Source organism: Polyodon spathula, chromosome 12, assembly GCF_017654505.1.
Source record: "Polyodon spathula isolate WHYD16114869_AA chromosome 12, ASM1765450v1, whole genome shotgun sequence".
NCBI classification, from domain to species: Eukaryota; Metazoa; Chordata; class Actinopteri; order Acipenseriformes; family Polyodontidae; genus Polyodon; species Polyodon spathula.
Genome location: NC_054545.1, coordinates 8,568,184 through 8,585,421, shown reverse-complemented (window position 1 = coordinate 8,585,421; position 17,238 = coordinate 8,568,184). Strand labels below are relative to the sequence as shown.

The 17,238-nt window shown below is 37.7% G+C and overlaps 1 protein-coding gene across 4 annotated transcripts in view; it reads left to right on the top strand.

Annotated features, from left to right (window-relative positions):
• Window positions 1–17,238, top strand: part of LOC121323979 (disheveled-associated activator of morphogenesis 1-like) — a 77,476-nt gene that overhangs the window by 44,928 nt on the left and 15,310 nt on the right. For 3 of the 4 annotated variants that reach the window (XM_041265335.1, XM_041265336.1, XM_041265334.1), the window contains exons 4-17: window positions 7,043–7,114; window positions 10,348–10,442; window positions 11,125–11,458; window positions 11,933–12,043; window positions 12,138–12,241; window positions 12,366–12,432; window positions 12,538–12,655; window positions 13,083–13,221; window positions 13,778–13,836; window positions 13,923–14,110; window positions 14,447–14,734; window positions 14,996–15,103; window positions 16,321–16,350; window positions 16,643–16,743. In XM_041265335.1, the coding sequence (XP_041121269.1) occupies window positions 7,043–7,114; window positions 10,348–10,442; window positions 11,125–11,458; window positions 11,933–12,043; window positions 12,138–12,241; window positions 12,366–12,432; window positions 12,538–12,655; window positions 13,083–13,221; window positions 13,778–13,836; window positions 13,923–14,110; window positions 14,447–14,734; window positions 14,996–15,103; window positions 16,321–16,350; window positions 16,643–16,743 (1,814 nt within the window). The remainder of the gene's footprint in view (window positions 1–7,042; window positions 7,115–10,347; window positions 10,443–11,124; window positions 11,459–11,932; window positions 12,044–12,137; window positions 12,242–12,365; window positions 12,433–12,537; window positions 12,656–13,082; window positions 13,222–13,777; window positions 13,837–13,922; window positions 14,111–14,446; window positions 14,735–14,995; window positions 15,104–16,320; window positions 16,351–16,642; window positions 16,744–17,238) is intronic. The other variant, XM_041265337.1, reaches the window with a different exon arrangement.

Sequence of the window (17,238 nt, the reverse complement as noted above, 5' to 3'; positions counted from 1 at the left end):
TATGTGAAGGTCATTGTCCAGCTGTGGTAACCTTCCGAGAGCTCTGGAAACTATGCGTCCGGGTGCCAGGCTAACTGCTGTGGATAATGCCAAACATGGAACATCCATGGCTTTTAATCAAATAACAAAGTTTGTTCGTGAATGTTATCCATGTTTTGGGATTTAGCTTAACTTTCACATTTTGTCTCCATTGGTTCTACATTTTTCAGTCTGATCAAACTTACTTTTGGCAGCTTTCAAATCTTCTCAAATCTGGTGCCCATATACAGTTTCTTTTGAACTACATTGACAATTGACATTTCACCGCTACTGCCTTCTACAGAAAACAACCCAATGATGTAGTTGTTCACGGAGACCTTTGAATTGGTTATGGCTTTGATCCCCAGCCAGTTCTGACAGCCTAGATAAGTCTAAACTACTCTGGTGAAAGCTGGCCTACGTTGCATAGTTGGCAGCTCACATCCATAGATCTTCTTTGAGAGCAGATGGTTTCTGCCCAAAAAATACAAACGGTTCCTAATAAGCTCAACAGGCTAAATGCTTTATGTCAGCACGTAACAGAGTTCTGCAGAACCAAAAATGCATTCACTCAAGAGTATCCAGCCACACTGACTCCAAATGTAACACCCAACACATCTCAGCTAATTATCTCTTAATCTCAGCGAACACAAGTATTTCATCTCCAGAGATTTATTTAGAGAATCTCTTCAAAAAAGGTTACTTTTTCCCCCTTTAGTGGTATAAGTACATTCATTTTACATTTTAACAAATATCTGGCTAGCTGTTATCGGATCATCGAAAGCATTCAGCTTGCATTGCGCTGAGGAGGAGAAATAAAAGATATGGTGTGTGTCATGTATTTTGTGTTGAACAGAAACCAGCTGTGGGATCCTGATTGGAAAGTATCTAATATATAAAAGGACAGGCAAGCAAGCTAGAAATGCTCACCTTAGCTAGCTATATATGTGTATATATGTGTGTGTGTGTGTGTCTATATGTATGTATGTGTGTGTGTGTGTGTGTGTGTGTGTGTGTGTGTGTGTATGTATGTATGTATGTATGTATATATATATATATATATATATATATATAAACAAGCCATTACTCATTTCGATGTTCAGATATCTTTTACTTATAAACTTTAATTTAAAGCAGCACAGATGCTTTCATACATTTTGAAGTCACGTAAAAACCTTTGCTGATTTAATAGGTTGTCAATGTTTGTTATGATTATTGATAGTGCCAAATCTCAAATTTAACACACTGAATTTCTTTGCTTGGTTTATAAACTCCTGAGGGGGCGTACAATCTCTAAAGCTTGCTCTTGACAGATTTAGGAATATTGCTTGCTCAGCAGTGAGCCAAGCCAAAACACACCCACACTTGGCAGAGGTCCCCAAGACCTCAGAACTATGTGGAGTGATCACTGTAGGCAAGGGTGAAATTCTCAAAAAACAAGTGCAGGTACTCATATGCACAGCCGGGTGAAAATATTAAAAAAATTGCCAATGAATAAATATTTTTAAAAGGAATACATATTGGTGCACAATACATTTATAAATACAAAATAAGCCTTAAAAAATAACAGATCAATTCTAACCAATTCACTGTAAACAAGAAATGTACACACAAGTGAAAATTCATGATAAACTTAAATAAACTCTTCAAAATGTTTTAGAAAAGTGGGCATTGGACAAAGAAAAAACACCTCACCATTTTTGTTTTTGTTTTTGTTTATTGCAGTCCTGATAACAGAAAATACTAGGATCACAACGGAACAAAACATTGATCACTATACTTAACATGTACCTTGCAAGCTGGGCCGACGTTTGAAACACGTGAAGCACACCTACATCTGTATCCCGATTCTGACTCGCTTGCCAAAATCTGAAGCAGCATTTTCTTGAGCCTGTTTTTTAATGACTAAGTCAGATCAGAATGAAAGCTCGGCCTGGCAATGTGCAGTGATTATACTGACACTAGTGATGGCGAATAGCAGCTAACAGAAGCAGTATGAGGAAACGGAATGCAAGCAGGTGAACTGTGCTGAATGAAAGCGCATTCAGGGAAGCGCTGCGCTTGTGGACTGTGTGAGTGGATGGAATGCATCCGCATTGGATGAAAAGCAGATTAAATAAGTCCCGGTACTAGTACTGAGTACTGGTGAGTACCGGCAGAATTTCCGAAACAAAACGGGACGTTTGCTGTCACAGGTGCAGCTTTTGTTGGGTGTTGGTGGTGCAGTCATACCTGCAGGTTGTGGGAGGAGGCTGAATATCTGGGGTGATACTTGATACAGAAGGCTGAATGTCAGTCTCCTTGCCCCTCACAAACTTAAAACAGCGCTTGTTTCTTTTTTTTATATCATTGTGTACAAAGCATTATGATTGCAAACTTAATAAAATAAATGGTAGCTGTGCATATCATTTTACAATCTATATTAGTTGTTTCCATTGACCCTTGTTCAAAATGTGGGCCCTTATGCACCAATTGTGTACGTCTATCAGTGTGACATTCTACATAGTGAACTACCTTGAATAATCTGATAATGTTGTTTTATAGTATCAAAACATTATCTGTTCATTATAGTGAGATGTGCTTACTTTATTCATATTAATTGGCTGTGTGCCCTCACTATTTTACTGTGAAATGGAATAATTGTATAATTTTTTTTTTTTAATTGGACAAAGCTGTTCAAGTAAAGCCTGTCATGATTCAGATTCTGTAGTTTGTTTGATTGTGTGAATTCCTGACCCCCCCCATCATTCTTGACAGGTGACAGCATGCTCTGAACCTGGTGTTGCTTGTTTTTCAGAGAGGGGAAAAGGGAGAAGCTGTTTATCTGGTTTTCAGGGGAATTCCTCCATCGATTTCCAGCCACAGCATTCAGACAGAGTAAACGGCAGCACAAACCAGGCTTACAGGGGCTTTCTTCCAGATTCTGATTGAAATTAAAATAGCAACTGTGGTCTTATAAAAGCAATACTTTAAATACCGTTCCTGTAACCATTTTAGAAAACAATGTTTTTTATGACTGACAAAGATAATCTGAATTACTAGATGATTCCAGTGATTAATGGCTCAAAATAGGTATCAGTCTCTCAGACAAATGCCACAATCACTGTTGCAATAAGGCCAAAGGGAGAACAGTAACTACCTTTGTTCTTGAGTTAAAACAAGTTGGCTGTCTCGGTAAACGTTTGCATAGTTGTGCGATGCAGCTTGTTGTCAAGCACACCTCCATGGTTGCAGTGTTCTGCTGTCTGTGGGCCTCATCCAGACTACAATCTCTCTGTTGTGAGACCCGGTCAGACTTGCAACATGTTGAACAGAGAAAGACTCCTAATTGTCTGGGCAAAATTTTTGTTGCTTGGCAGCCTGAACACTTATGGGGAGGTCTGTAGAACATACATACTAGACCATGACCCATTAGCCTTGATTTTAATTGTAGAACGTAATAGGAACTTTTATATAGTTTGTTTTGCTACAACAGTAATTAATTATTTCATAATTGTCTTATTATTGTTCCAATTAAAAATAATTGCACACTGGAAAACTTGACTCTGATGAATACCTTTTTAAAAGGTAAAATCTGTGGGTTCTGCTTCAACTTCAATTGCAGCTTTTATAAAAAATAGTGTGTGAGGTTCGTATCAAAACTGTGTTTTATTTATTTATTTATTTTTTTGTGGCGCGTGTGTCGTACTACACATTCACTTATTGCATCATGTGAATAGACCTAAACACAGCTACGAAGGGTTAGGTCATTAACTGACAGAAAGCTGCACCCTATTTAATCCATTTAGAAATATTTACTGTTGTTACTGTAGAGCAAGCCGGTAGAGAGAAACTATTATGGGTTGACCAAAGAAATCAAGTCATCCCTTTTCTCCTTGTCCCTGGTCATTTCCTCTTTCCCTCTAGGCTGCAGTCCTACAGTATACATTTTTGCGTGGGCAGGAGCACATAACTGCGTCTGTGGTTCTTGGAACAGTGCTCCCAAAGTGATAATATTGTACTTAAGCTAGTTGTGTGGGCTGTGGATTGCCTACGTTGTATTCCTCAATCAGAACAACAGAAGAGCAAGTTCTTTGTGCTTCGTTGGCAGAGGCAAGCATAGCATTCAGTTTGTTCTCAAAAGATAAAGGCTTCTTTTTTAGTTGTTGCTTCAACTCGAGTTAGGGAATACCAAACTAACTGGCCCACGCAGAGTTCTTTTTGTCAGACCTTCTAATTCTGTCTAAATATGCACTGGGATTTTGCTATTCCCATTCATATTGTGTTATTAGTAGAGATAGCGGTATAGAATATTTTTAAAGATAACATTTGAAGTTCTTCACAATTTAGCTTATCCAAGTTTTATAATCAAAGCTTGGCTACACTTCACAATAACAAGTGAGGACTCTGATCCAAAACTAATATTTCCATCATTGGCTACTTGAATCCAGTTCTCAGCATTAAATCTTACGTTATTTTACCTGTACATACTGAAGGTTTTTTTTTTTTTTGTTTCGTTTGTTTTTTTTAAATACAAAACTTGTGCTGCTTCAAATCAGTTCTGTAGTATCTCCCTTTTGATTTTTTTTTTTTAATTTCTTTTGAGCTTTTAAGCAGTTGGTAAAGGGTATCATTAAGCAATGGTATGAAGTTCCCTATTTCATATAAGCTAGGGATGGTCGTGAATTTTTAGTGGTCTTTGTAATGAAGCACACAGTCAATCCCCAAGCTTCATAAAACAGTGACAGCTCAGGCAGCTATACAGCTGGACCTCTGTGTACCAACACTATTAATGGGGTGAGGGGTTAATTCACTATCGATGGGTAAGAAGAGGACTTCTTTTAAGCAAAGACCATTCAGTGTGCTAAAACAGTACTGTGCTCGAGGGACTAAATTGTGAAGACTCACTTAAATTGGTGCCAGAATGTCTGTTCTAGAGCACCACTAATGGTCAAGCAGCAACATAGGGCGCAGCGCTGTCGTATTCAGAGCTGGAAGGAATTGTACATTTTGCAGAGTGTTTTTGTTAAACCGAGAACAGAACAAATAATGTTGAGGTAAATAACATATTTCTATTAATTTGAATGATGTGTGGAGACAATATAGTTTTAAAAACCTTAATGTAAGAACTGGCTTTTTTATGCCAAATTCCCAGAACCACAATTTCTAATTGCTTGATCCGACACTTTACGACAACAAAGTCTGTCCGGCCTGTGTTTCAAGGTTGAGCCTGACTGCAGTGCTGCCAGTGTTATCAGCTTGTTTAGTTTGTGGCAGTGTTAAAGTGGGTTAGGTCATTTGACTGACATGAATGAGTACTGTAGACATGAAGGAATTATAAAGTAGGTATCTAAAACACTACTAAATTATTTTATTTTTAATTGTAAGAGCTGCTTCCAACCTGATTTCCTAGTAGCAAGCTGCTCGAGGCTTGTTGGATGGCTGCCAACGAAGCCATGGCCCATGGGGAGACACTGTGTGCAAAACAAGCAAGATTAAACACGCCAGACTTTCCTTATTAACACGGCTTCAAATTTGCGCGCCGGTTAAAGCATTCTGCTGTCTACAAAGTGATTATGCATGCAATTAAATGTCACTTCATTTGTTTTTCAGAAAACAAAATGCATGTGGTGTCAGTGTTGGATTTGCACGGAGATAGGGCTGTGGATTGATGAAATCGAAAAGGCTCACATTCACAGGATTGTGACTTGCATTACTAAAAGCATTGAGTCGAATTGGAATGTTCTTTATCAGCAAGGCTGCACCATGGACTAAAGTTGTTAATCCCCTGGTGCCCGCTCGGTAGATTTAGTTAAAAAAAAAAAAAAACAAAAAAAAAAAAATAGCAAAGCAGCTTAAACAAATTTCAAGTGCTGTCCCAGATCAGGTTTCAAGATGATTAGGAATCACTAAAACATTCCTTCAGTTTGTGGGTTTCCATTAAACAACGAGAGGAAGATTGTAGTAGGTAGGGCCCGAGGAAAAGAACATCATCATTTCCCATTTGGGATTCCTCTGCTATTTATATATTCATATTTCCTGACAATGTGTCCTACAACATTTCCTCTAATTTGTAAAGTAGGGTAGCTCCTTGTTGGACAATGTACAGATTTTTATTTTTATTTTTTTTTTAATAAATTCTTCATACCGCAGCTACTTGATGCTACTGTTCTAAGAGAATTATTATTATTTTTTTTTTTAATATCTCAACAGTAAGCAGAAAAAATATTGTTGGACTGACCTTTGACATATAATATTATTTGTATTTATTTAGCCACTTGCATTGTTTGTTTTCATGCTGTGTTTTCGTTGGGATGCAGACAAGCATTGCTAGTGAAGGGGAGTTTTTAAAGAAACACATTGCTGAACCCCTATTGTCAACTTAATACTTATGTGTCGTTTTCAAAACACACATGACATGCTCTCTGTTAGGGTAAATTAAATTATTTGTATAACGAATTACAACTGTGAAATTGTTTATATGACTTTCCCAATGAAGAACCCTCCTAAAAAGATATAATATCTCTTTACTATAAATATACCACATACAGTACTGCACTGTTCTGTGCTATTATCATAGAAAATGCAGTACCCGGCCCTCAGTCTCTGGTGTTAACTGAAGAAGTTACTGCACACAATAAGACTTGTTATCAATGTACAGTACTTCTGAGCAGAGAGAAAATATCTTAAGAAACAAGTATTTTAAAATGTGATCTCACTAATGCACATGTCTGAATTAAACAGTAACTGAGTATGGGGTAAGATGTAGCCCAACAGTACATGTAGGTCTTAAACTACAGTTCAACCACCGGGATTGAAGATAGACCTGGCACATTAAGTATGATCAATATGAATGACTTCACTTGCGGTTAGTGTGTACAGGAAAACATGATGGGATTGTTCATGTGAACATCGGGATCTAGAGGTCTGCCGATGTTGCCCGCATCTTCTCACATAATTTAAAAGAGCTTTGGGCTCTTTTACACACACTCAGAGCCTGAGAGTTTATGGGTCTCTAATTCTTCCAATCTGTTTACTGTTTCAGGAACAAGAGGAAAACAAAGGCGCAACCAGCTGGCCAGACTTTTACATAGACCAGTTGAACTCCATGGCTGCTGTGAGTATTTTTATACTTTATCCTAATGGTGTTGAAGAACTGAAGGGCCAGTGGAACCAATGCACCACCACGAAGGCTGATGAGGTGGTGTCATTAGACAAATATGTTGTAACGCTATTTACTGTAAAAAAAAAAAAAAAAAAAAAAAAAAAAAAAGAAAAATACACTGTAAAAAAAATATAACTGCTTGTAAAAACATTGTTCAGATCAGCCTAAAGTATAAAAACCCATTTCAGAAACTTTCTTTTGTGTAACAATACACAGCTGTTAATTGTTAGGGTAGTTGCTGCTATTTCTGTATAGCAAAAGATTACTGAACTCGATTTAACCAATTCTCTTCATCCCCGACAATGCACATGCTGTAAAACACCAACCCCAGAAATCCACCAACAATTAAACACAGCCAGAAAAGGTAAAAAACCTTAAAACTAAGTGAAAAGCTCATTTTGTTGCAGTGGATCTAATGGAGCTTGGGCTTTCCCTAGTTGAGCTAATGGGAGTCATTGTTTAGTTCTGCTATGGAAAGGTGGATTAGGGATAATGCTCTCTGACATTACCATGACAGGCATTTTTTGTCTTTGTTTTTATTAAATGTACTGTAGTAAACCATTGCAAATCAACATTTTACAGATGGCAGAGAAATGTACCGTTTATGACCACATTCACTGCTTAAATCCCTCTATGCTTTGTTTTAATTTTGTAAGATGAGATTCTCAACAGAGAGCTCCATTCTGCCTGTTATCAAAGCTGTCATTTTTTTTCTTGGCACCCAAACTAGTCTGATAGAAAGCACTTGGGGCGCTGCTGACAGTCCCTGTTAGCTACCGTTGACAAGGTCAACTGACAAGGTCACGTCTTTGTGTTTATCTGAATACCTTAATGTTCCCCTTGATGATTTTATGAAGTGTTTTTTCTAATAGTAGTTTACTAAAGTGTGGATAACATAGTGATTAGAACAATAGACCGCAGTGTAGTTATGAATTAGGATCCCAATTCTTAATGTCTGTGCCCCTTTTTACAGTGGTAGTCCACTGTTTATTGGTACAGGTAGTACTATTAATAGTCCCATTATACAGAAGTTAGGTTTTCATGAGTAATGTGTTTTTTTTTATAGCTTAAAAAAATTAAATTAAGAAAACATGATGCAGTACATCATAATGGGTATAGAAGGAAGATTGAATGCAGCTGTTTATGAGCAAAGCCTTAGGGTTTTTTTTTTTTTTTTTTTTTTTTTTAATTACATTTCTGTTTGATTTCAATGTGATTGATGTAGTATTCCTTTTGGCCTGGTTGACATAGCATATTAAGTATCACTTCCAAGGAATATTGTACAAAAGCCCCTTTCTTCCAGTAGTTTTCCTTTTACATTAACCACTGGAATTCAGTTATTGTATCTACATGTTCATTATGATTGTGTGTGAGCAGGTGGGTTAGTATTCGTTGCAACCAAACTATTACTTTTAAATAACTAATCGGACATTGAGGTAGAATAACAACCGAAACAATGGCATGCTAATGAGGGAACAAAATGCAGTATACTTGTGTTTTTGTGGGGGGTGGAAGGGTGGGATTCCTTAGTATCAGCATCCTGTATTTATCAAGTAGTTGCTCTTTTTAAGTTTTAGCTGAAGCATATGTAAGCTGTAAATGGGTTCTCGCTGAGGGGAGAGCATTCCAGTGGGAAGCCACTAGGAAGCTGAAAGATTTCCTGCCATATTCAGAACACACATGTGCGACTTTCAAAACTTACTGCTTGGCACTCCAGCTACTCCTATAAAAAAAAAAAAAAAATAGTAATGTTTTCCTTTTATATGCTCTGTAATTAAAGCATGAAGTCAGTTAGCAACATCATTTTATTGGACATGAAGTCAGCTTTGCCCAGACCATTCGCCAGCTGAGCCAGGCCATTGATCAGAACATTTTAAAAGTGAACTTTTAGCGGATTAGCCAAGTGTCTTGATATAAGAGTAAATGATCTACCACATAGTCTCGAGGTTCCTTTTGTTTTACTGTCACTGCACTTCAGGGCTATTGGTGAGGCTGGCCGAGGCTTACTATAGACACACAGGCTGATCTACTGGGCTTTCTTTCACTGCTTCTCCTGCACATAAAACCCACTGAGACAGATTGTTCTGTTTTTTTATATCTTAACAGAGGAATAGTGAATGTATTGACCCTTGGACTTTGAATGGTCTTTGCTTTGATACTGCTGCAAAAACAGTAGTGTTTTTGGAATCTCTACCAGTCAAACCCACTATAGTCACAATAATTGAATGATTTAAATACCAACTTTGCTTAAATGCCTGGAGTCTGAGATTAGCCCAGACAGAGAGTGAATTTAATTCTTTAGCCCAGACACAGTGAATTTAAGTTTAGCTTCAGTAAGGCAAAAACTATTTTCGTTTTATTATTATATTAAAATAAAAAAAAATAAAAAAATGAAGACGTTCTTCTGTCTATAGCTGTTCTCTCTGTTTATAGTCTCCAGGTATATAACAACACTGACTGCAATTCAAGTGGGGTAAGGTTGTAGTAAATATTCATATCTCTGCTGTTTTAAATGCAGAGTTCGTACAGCAGGAGATAACATGCTTTGTGTGGTGTGCAGGTGGCTGGGTTTTCCAGTACAGTGCACTCTGTGATTGTTGACTTCATCCTCCCTGAAATTCCCTTAAGACAAAAATGTTGGCGGTGGGGTAGGGGGGCTTCCTATTCTTAACAATGGGAATTTTGCTTCAGGGAAAAGGTTATAATACATTTCAAGATTGGATTATATTATGAAAATGGAGGAAATTAATTACCAAGCAGAGTTTACAATCTAAATTTTATGGGGCACAGCAGATGGTCAAAGGGAAGCTGCGTTGTATTTTGTTGGCCTGCATCACTCTTAAGTTTGAGGGTCTTCTAAAGGTTACATTTCTAACCACAAACTGCAAGGTTCACTTCAAAAAATAGTGTAAGGATTGCCCAGTCAGATTTTACAATATCATTGTTAAAATCTACCTTTATGAAAGCAAGATTATACAAAATCAAGTAAACAATGAACGTACACTGGAATAATGATCTGCCAAGCTTAATGTTTTGTAGGATTGCAACGAAGAGTACATTTTGACCTTCTAACACAGCTGTAATGTTTTTAATGACTAGAACTAGAGCTCTGTCTATGGTAAGTATGCAGGAATATCATTTTGATGTGTAGTAGTTGTTTAACTTGTATTCTTTCTTTTCGACAGAGAAAGACTCTCCTTGCCCTAGAGAAAGAAGATGAAGAGGAGAGGAATAAAACAATTGAGAGTCTGAAGACGGCACTCAGGACACAGCCTATGAGGTATTTTGTCTGTTCTGAGCCATTAATTCATGTGGTGATGAAAATAACATTACAGTGGAAATGCCACAGGAAAGAATGGTGTTAAATACTGATCTCGTTGGTCTTCTGTTAATCTTTGTCTTGGAAAATGAAGTGCTATCATTGATTCCTGTTTCCAGTAATGGCTTCCTTGTTTAATAACAAGCATTTAAGATGTAATGTGAATATATGTGAAGATTATAGTGACAGAGCTGTAAAGAGTAAAAGCTGAGCTTTGTCATTTTTACCTGCTTAAAATGCAAGGGTTTGCAGCCAACATCTAAAGTTTCCATCTAACAAATGTTATTTTTATTGTGTCATGCTGGTCACTTTAGAACTGTCTGCATTTTTTTAAAATTGGTGATTTGATGAGTATCAGGGAGCAGTTTGATTTCACTGGAGACAGTTAATTATTAAATGCTTGCTCATCACTGCTGTCTAACTAATACTCCATTAACATATCTGGCATTTCAGTAGGATCCCATTTATTCTGACATGTAGTGTATGTTCGAGTGTATATGGTGAGCACTGCTGTACTAAAAGGGACTTGAAGTTATGTTTCAGAGGTTAAATAATACAGGCCAGTTGAACAATAGCATTTCCTCTTTCCATGAACAATATTGAAAGGCATGCTGAACTGAATTTCATTCCTTTTTAATTGCAGGTTTGTCACCAGGTTCATCGACTTAGATGGCTTGACATGTATCCTCAACTTTCTAAAAAGCATGGACTATGAGACCACTGAGTCTCAGATACATACCTCACTGATAGGATGCATTAAGGCGCTCATGAACAACTCTCTGGGCCGGGCTCATGTACTGTCCCACACAGAGAGCATCAACATCATTGCTCAGAGTCTCAGCACAGAGAACATCAAGACCAAGGTGGCGGTGTTGGAAATCATGGGAGCTGTGTGTCTAGTGCCAGGGGGCCACAAGAAGATCCTCGAGGCCATGCTTCATTACCAGAAGTTTGCTTGCGAAAGGACTCGCTTCCAGGTATGCTACACGACCGACCTAGAGGAATGAGCATGTCTGTTCGGTACAAATCATAAAATTAAGAAAAGTAAGTTTTTTTTTTTTTTTTTTTTTATTTTATTTTTTTTCTAAAACAATAAAATGCTTGTGCATTGCCCTACGTTTTTCAACAAGCCTTTTACTCTACAAAAAAAATGAAATAACATACGCCCTAAAATGACCTCTGTCTACAGGGCGAGATGCTAGTTTTACCCACCATGCCTATTATATTTTTGTTTTATAATGTAGACACATGTTCAATTGGAATTGGGATGAGATCAATAGCGCTCATTCCTTGTGAAACTTCAGTCACATCAGCCTGAAATAGTACCAACTAATCAGAGGTCACAGGCTCTGTATCATCTCTCTAGACTTTGGTTTTATTGTTTGTGCACCCACCAAAATTTTGTCCATCTATAGTTGTTTATTTATAGAGCACTATTTGTTGTATTTTAGACATTATTGAATGACCTGGACAGAAGCACAGGGAGATACAGGGACGAAGTAAATCTGAAAACAGCCATCATGTCCTTTATCAACGCAGTTCTCAGCCAAGGAGCTGGAGCGGTAAGTGCTTTACACAACCTGTTCCTGAAATTTGTTCATGTTTACCCTGTTGGCTTTTCAGTTGTAATGCAACTCTGCTGGTCTTTCTTTGCAGGTAAGCCTTGAGTTCCGCGTCCATCTCCGGTATGAATTTCTTATGTTGGGAATCCAGCCAGTTATAGATAAATTGCGCTCCCATGAAAATGCAACATTAGATCGGTAAGTCACCTGCCTTTCTTTCAGTGTTTCAAATGCCCAGATCCCTGATCTAATGCACTCAACATTGCACACCAACATTGTGATTTCCTTTTTTTCTGACACTTTGCTTTTGATTATAATGTAGGCATTTGGATTTCTTTGAAATGCTGAGAAATGAAGATGAACTGGAATTGTCGAAACGGTTTGATGCAGTAAGTTCATCAGCAATTTGTTCTTTTTTATACTACACGGGTGAAATAATATTTAAGACACATCAGTGTTTGAACCCCACCAACCCACCCTGTCTGTCTGTTTAGGTCCACATAGACACGAAAAGTGCTAGCCAGATGTTTGACCTCATTAGAAAGAAGATGAACCATACAGAAGCATACCCACACTTTATATCTGTTCTACACCACTGTCTCCAGATGCCTCGTAAGTATACCTTTTCCATCCGTTTGTTCCATTTTCATTGCAAAAGAGTACCAATATGAACCTAATATGCTTTTTTTTTTTTTTTTTAAATATATTTCCCCCCCAATAAATAGCAAATAAATACTTGATAGATGTGTTGCTTCTAGTAGCTGTAATTGACTAGTCTCTGCCAATACACTTCTTTTTTTAATAATTCTGCTGACAACCTTATCAATTGTGAATTGCATAGATTCTTAAACCCAACTACTGGAGAAACCAGCATGCAATTTTTTTTTTGTTCTTAAACCCTTCACAGCTTCTCAGTAAATGGGATTTTTTTATACCTTCTTTATCAGGATCTTGTGTTTCTTCCTTATGGTTTTAAAAGGTTAAATGTATAATAATGGTGAGATTTCTATATTAAATTTGATAACATTCCTACCCCCAGATAAGCGAAGTGGCAACACAGTGCAGTACTGGTTACTCCTTGATCGAATAGTACAACAGATTGTCCTTCAGAATGATAAAGGTCATGATCCAGATGTTGCACCTTTAGAAAACTTCAATGTAAAAAATGTAGTTCGAATGTAAGTAAATTCTTCTCGTTTGTTTCACCATAAAGTACTGATGATGTATTCTTTAGTTGTACCATAGTGACCATTATACATTACTGACCCTGCATGGCTTTGTCTTCGTCTTGAAAATATATTTTTATGGGTTCTTTTCATTTATATTATTCAAATCCCAAATAAAATCTTTCATATGAATCTTCCCGGTGAACAAATGTCTGCTGTAGACACATCAGGGACCTGCTTACATGAACTCCAGTGAAGGTTTTAGGGGTTTGTGGATTCCGAGGACATTTGATAGGCACATCATATGAAAATGAAATGTTGGCTGACCTGAACTGAACTTTATTTTAGTTCTTCTAAGCAATGGAGCTTGCTCATTCGATAACTAGAATAGCGAAACCTTCATCTGCTTACATGCTCCATTTCTTAGTCAGAACTTAAGTCCTAAAACACTTGAAGCAAATGTTAATTCTGGACCAGTGGTCTGTTGGAAGCAAAACCAGTAAAAACAGCAAATGTATGAATTTAAAACTCTTATTTTACGTCAAGCTTTTTTTCCATGTTGTCTCAGGCTGGTCAATGAAAATGAAGTCAAGCAGTGGAAAGAGCAGGCAGAAAAAATGAGAAAAGGTTAGTTTGAAAAGAGTTTGAAATAGGTTTAAAAACCATGTATTCTGCACTAGGTCTTGATGGTGATTTCCTTCCATCTTAAACAGAGCACAATGAACTGCAGCAGAAGCTAGAAAAGAAAGAGAGAGAGTGTGATGCCAAAACCCAGGAGAAGGAGGAGATGATGCAGACCCTCAATAAGATGAAGGAGAAACTGGAGAAAGAGGCTTGTGAGCACAAGCAAGCCAAACAGCAAGTGTCTGAACTCTCCACACAGCTGCGTGATCTTAGCACCGTAGGTTTTTTTTCTAGCGGTATACCTCTGTCTTCACTATTGGAGGGGGAAAAAAAGCTAACATGCATTACAATAAGTTCATGATTAGAACGTATTATAATGTATTTTTTTGTAGCTCTGCTTGAAATATGCATACAATTTCCATGAAAGCTACAGACTTCATGGTGATCAATAGTTTATGATTTAGATTGACACCCATCCTCATTAGACTGACCTTCATGTATTTATGTATTTATTTACAGAAAGGTTGCACTCCAGAGTTTGTGTACTCACCAACAACTCAAGGTTTTGCGCCAGTGTCTGTCATAACTGAAATGTGATCTCTTTCTCATTCAGAGGACTAGTTTCTCCTCCATCCCTGGTGGGCCCCCTCCTCCCCCAGGAGCCCCAGGTGGCCCCCTGCCTCCACCCCCTTTACCATGTGGCATTCCTCCTCCACCCCCTCTTGGGGGAATGCCTCCACCCCCCCCACCACCAGGGGGCCCTCCTCCTCCTCCTGGACCTCCACCCCTTGGAGGGGCACCCCCCCCACCTGGGGCACCCCTGGGACCTGCAATGAAGAGGAAGAACATCCCACAGCCGTCCAACCCCCTCAAGTCTTTCAACTGGGCCAAACTCCCTGAGGTGAGTTCTGCTACGTAAATCTGAGCTTTGAGATGGTTGAATATCGAAGGTTGGACGGCTCCTGAACGTATTACCCATACACTTAACAGAAGGACACTTACTTGACGCTCCTTTGAGTCAATGCATGTCAGGGCCATGGAAGCACTGTCAACAGCTTTATGGTAGGATTTGTATTGACACAAATGTAGGGCTCCAAATGTTTATCTGTTACTTATGCCGTTAAATTTTTTTGTTTCCTGTTTCTTTTTGTTTTGCTCACAGAATAAATTGGAGGGAACTTTGTGGACTGAGGTTGATGATGCTAAAGTTTTCAAAGTGCTTGACCTCGACGACATCGAGAAGACATTCTCTGCTTATCAGAGGCAACAGGTATAGTGGTATTGCATTGAGCCAGAAGCGATTGAAACATAGGAGTTTTATATCCTGTTTCTACTAAATGCTGAGAATGACCACTTAAGGCAAAGATATCCATTGGCCATACTTGATTATATTAAATCACGACCACTGAATATTTAGCCTTTGTGTGTTTGTTATGATATGTCACTGCCTTATGTTGACAATGCACCTGTCATTTTAATTACAAATTGGACTTTTTTTTTTTTTTAAACTACTAAAATGTAAATGGCTTTAAGCTAAATGTAAGGCATCTGCATGACTAAACATCACACATAGACGGATAGTAATTTAGCACAAACCTTTTCAATGCTTTTTAGTTCATTATCATGCCCTTGCAAAAACAGTACAAATACAGTGTTTTGGAATCAGTAACTGTTTTATCCAGTTCAATGCAGTGGTACAGCATGGATATGAAGGATATTTTGAAGCTGCCGTATGCAGACAAATGCAGAACACTGCATTAAGAATACTTGTATTAGCAGTGAAGTTCTTTTTTTGTAAGGGTTAGATTAACGATTGACATTAATTAAGAAGCTAGTGTTCTCTTAGGATCTGGAAAAAGAAGGCAGGGATTTGACCCAGAAACAAGCAGATTAATTGGTTTCCTACAGAGTCACCTTCTTCAAGAAGTAATATGCAACATTTTAAAGTTTAAAATGATTGAATCGGTTACAGAACACCAGTTTTGGTTCTTGCTAGGAAGAACACTAGCTGTATATAGAATCAAAATTACTTGATTTAGACAGCTTTACATCTTTGATTATTTAACCTCTTCAGTACCATTGCTTTTTTGAAGTTTTTTGAACACAAGCTTACTATACGCTTTCACACGGTAGTATTAGAATATAAACCCCTATCATCTGACAACGAAAATTAAATGTCAAAGATGCTTGCAAATCTTCACCAAATATGCCATTTTTATTTATAAACAATGGTACTAGGGAGGTTAAATTTTATTACCTTTTTTCATAAAAAATGGCAACATATTTTTAAAAAAAATTGTTTGCATGGCTATACTGCTGCATTCACGGACTTAGTCATTTTTATTTCCTATGATTCCAGTGCATTTCTCATTCATCACTAGTTGGATTTGATTTGCTGAGGCTGGTGATTTTTATTTTGCTTTGATTCACCAAACTGCATTCTTTTAATAAATGCTGCTTCTTCCTTGCTTCTTGCCTGCACTTTAGGACTTCTTTATGACCAATAACAACAAACAGGTGAGTGTTTTCTAAATATTAACACAGTGGCATCTTTGTCAATATCATCAAAACTATTTGGATTAGACAAGTTCAACATGTACTGATCAGAATACAGTTTCGGGAGGCTGGGGGAGAGCTCAGTGTTGCTATCCCTGTCTAATCTTATCTGTGTTCAGTGGCTGCAATTGATAGCACTCGTTTTGTAAATTAAATGATTTAATTAATTAGTGACCAGTTAAATCATTAAAGTGTTGTTTTTGTGTATGTTCAGTAGGATCAGCTTTGTTTATTCCAACATCTCTCTCCACAGAAAGAACCAGATAACGATGACACCTTGGGCTCCAGGAAGGTTAAGGAGCTGTCTGTGGTAGATGGAAGGAGAGCTCAGAACTGTAATATTCTTCTGTCCAGGTGAGTTTGCAGCTGAAAGTAACATGTATACTAAAATATGATTCTTGGACGAATGTTTACTATATTGCTTCACACTTGCGCCTGTCTGTACTCCACTTCATTCGATACCATTTGTCTTAACAATTGTTTACATTACCCAAAACCAGTGTTAGCTATAGGCAGACATGTAGGGCACTCTGTTACACTGTGAACTAAACAGCCGTTCTCTTACCACTGCCTGCAACAGCAGGTGGGTGTGGATGCTATATGCAAGTTTCATCTAGGTAGCAGAATAAAGTTTGAAGTCAAGCTAGAAAAAGGTTTAAAAAAAACATCTGAATACTTTTAACAAAGTTATTTCCCTCATCATGACTTCACTGTATTTTGATGACCCTTCTAAAAATTGCTTTAGCACTACTACAATATACTGTAGTACTACTATAGTACTTTTTTGGAAGGGGACTCCCTCTATAAGAAGGTTTTGTGTAGTTTAACTACCGGTCTATGTTCAGTCTG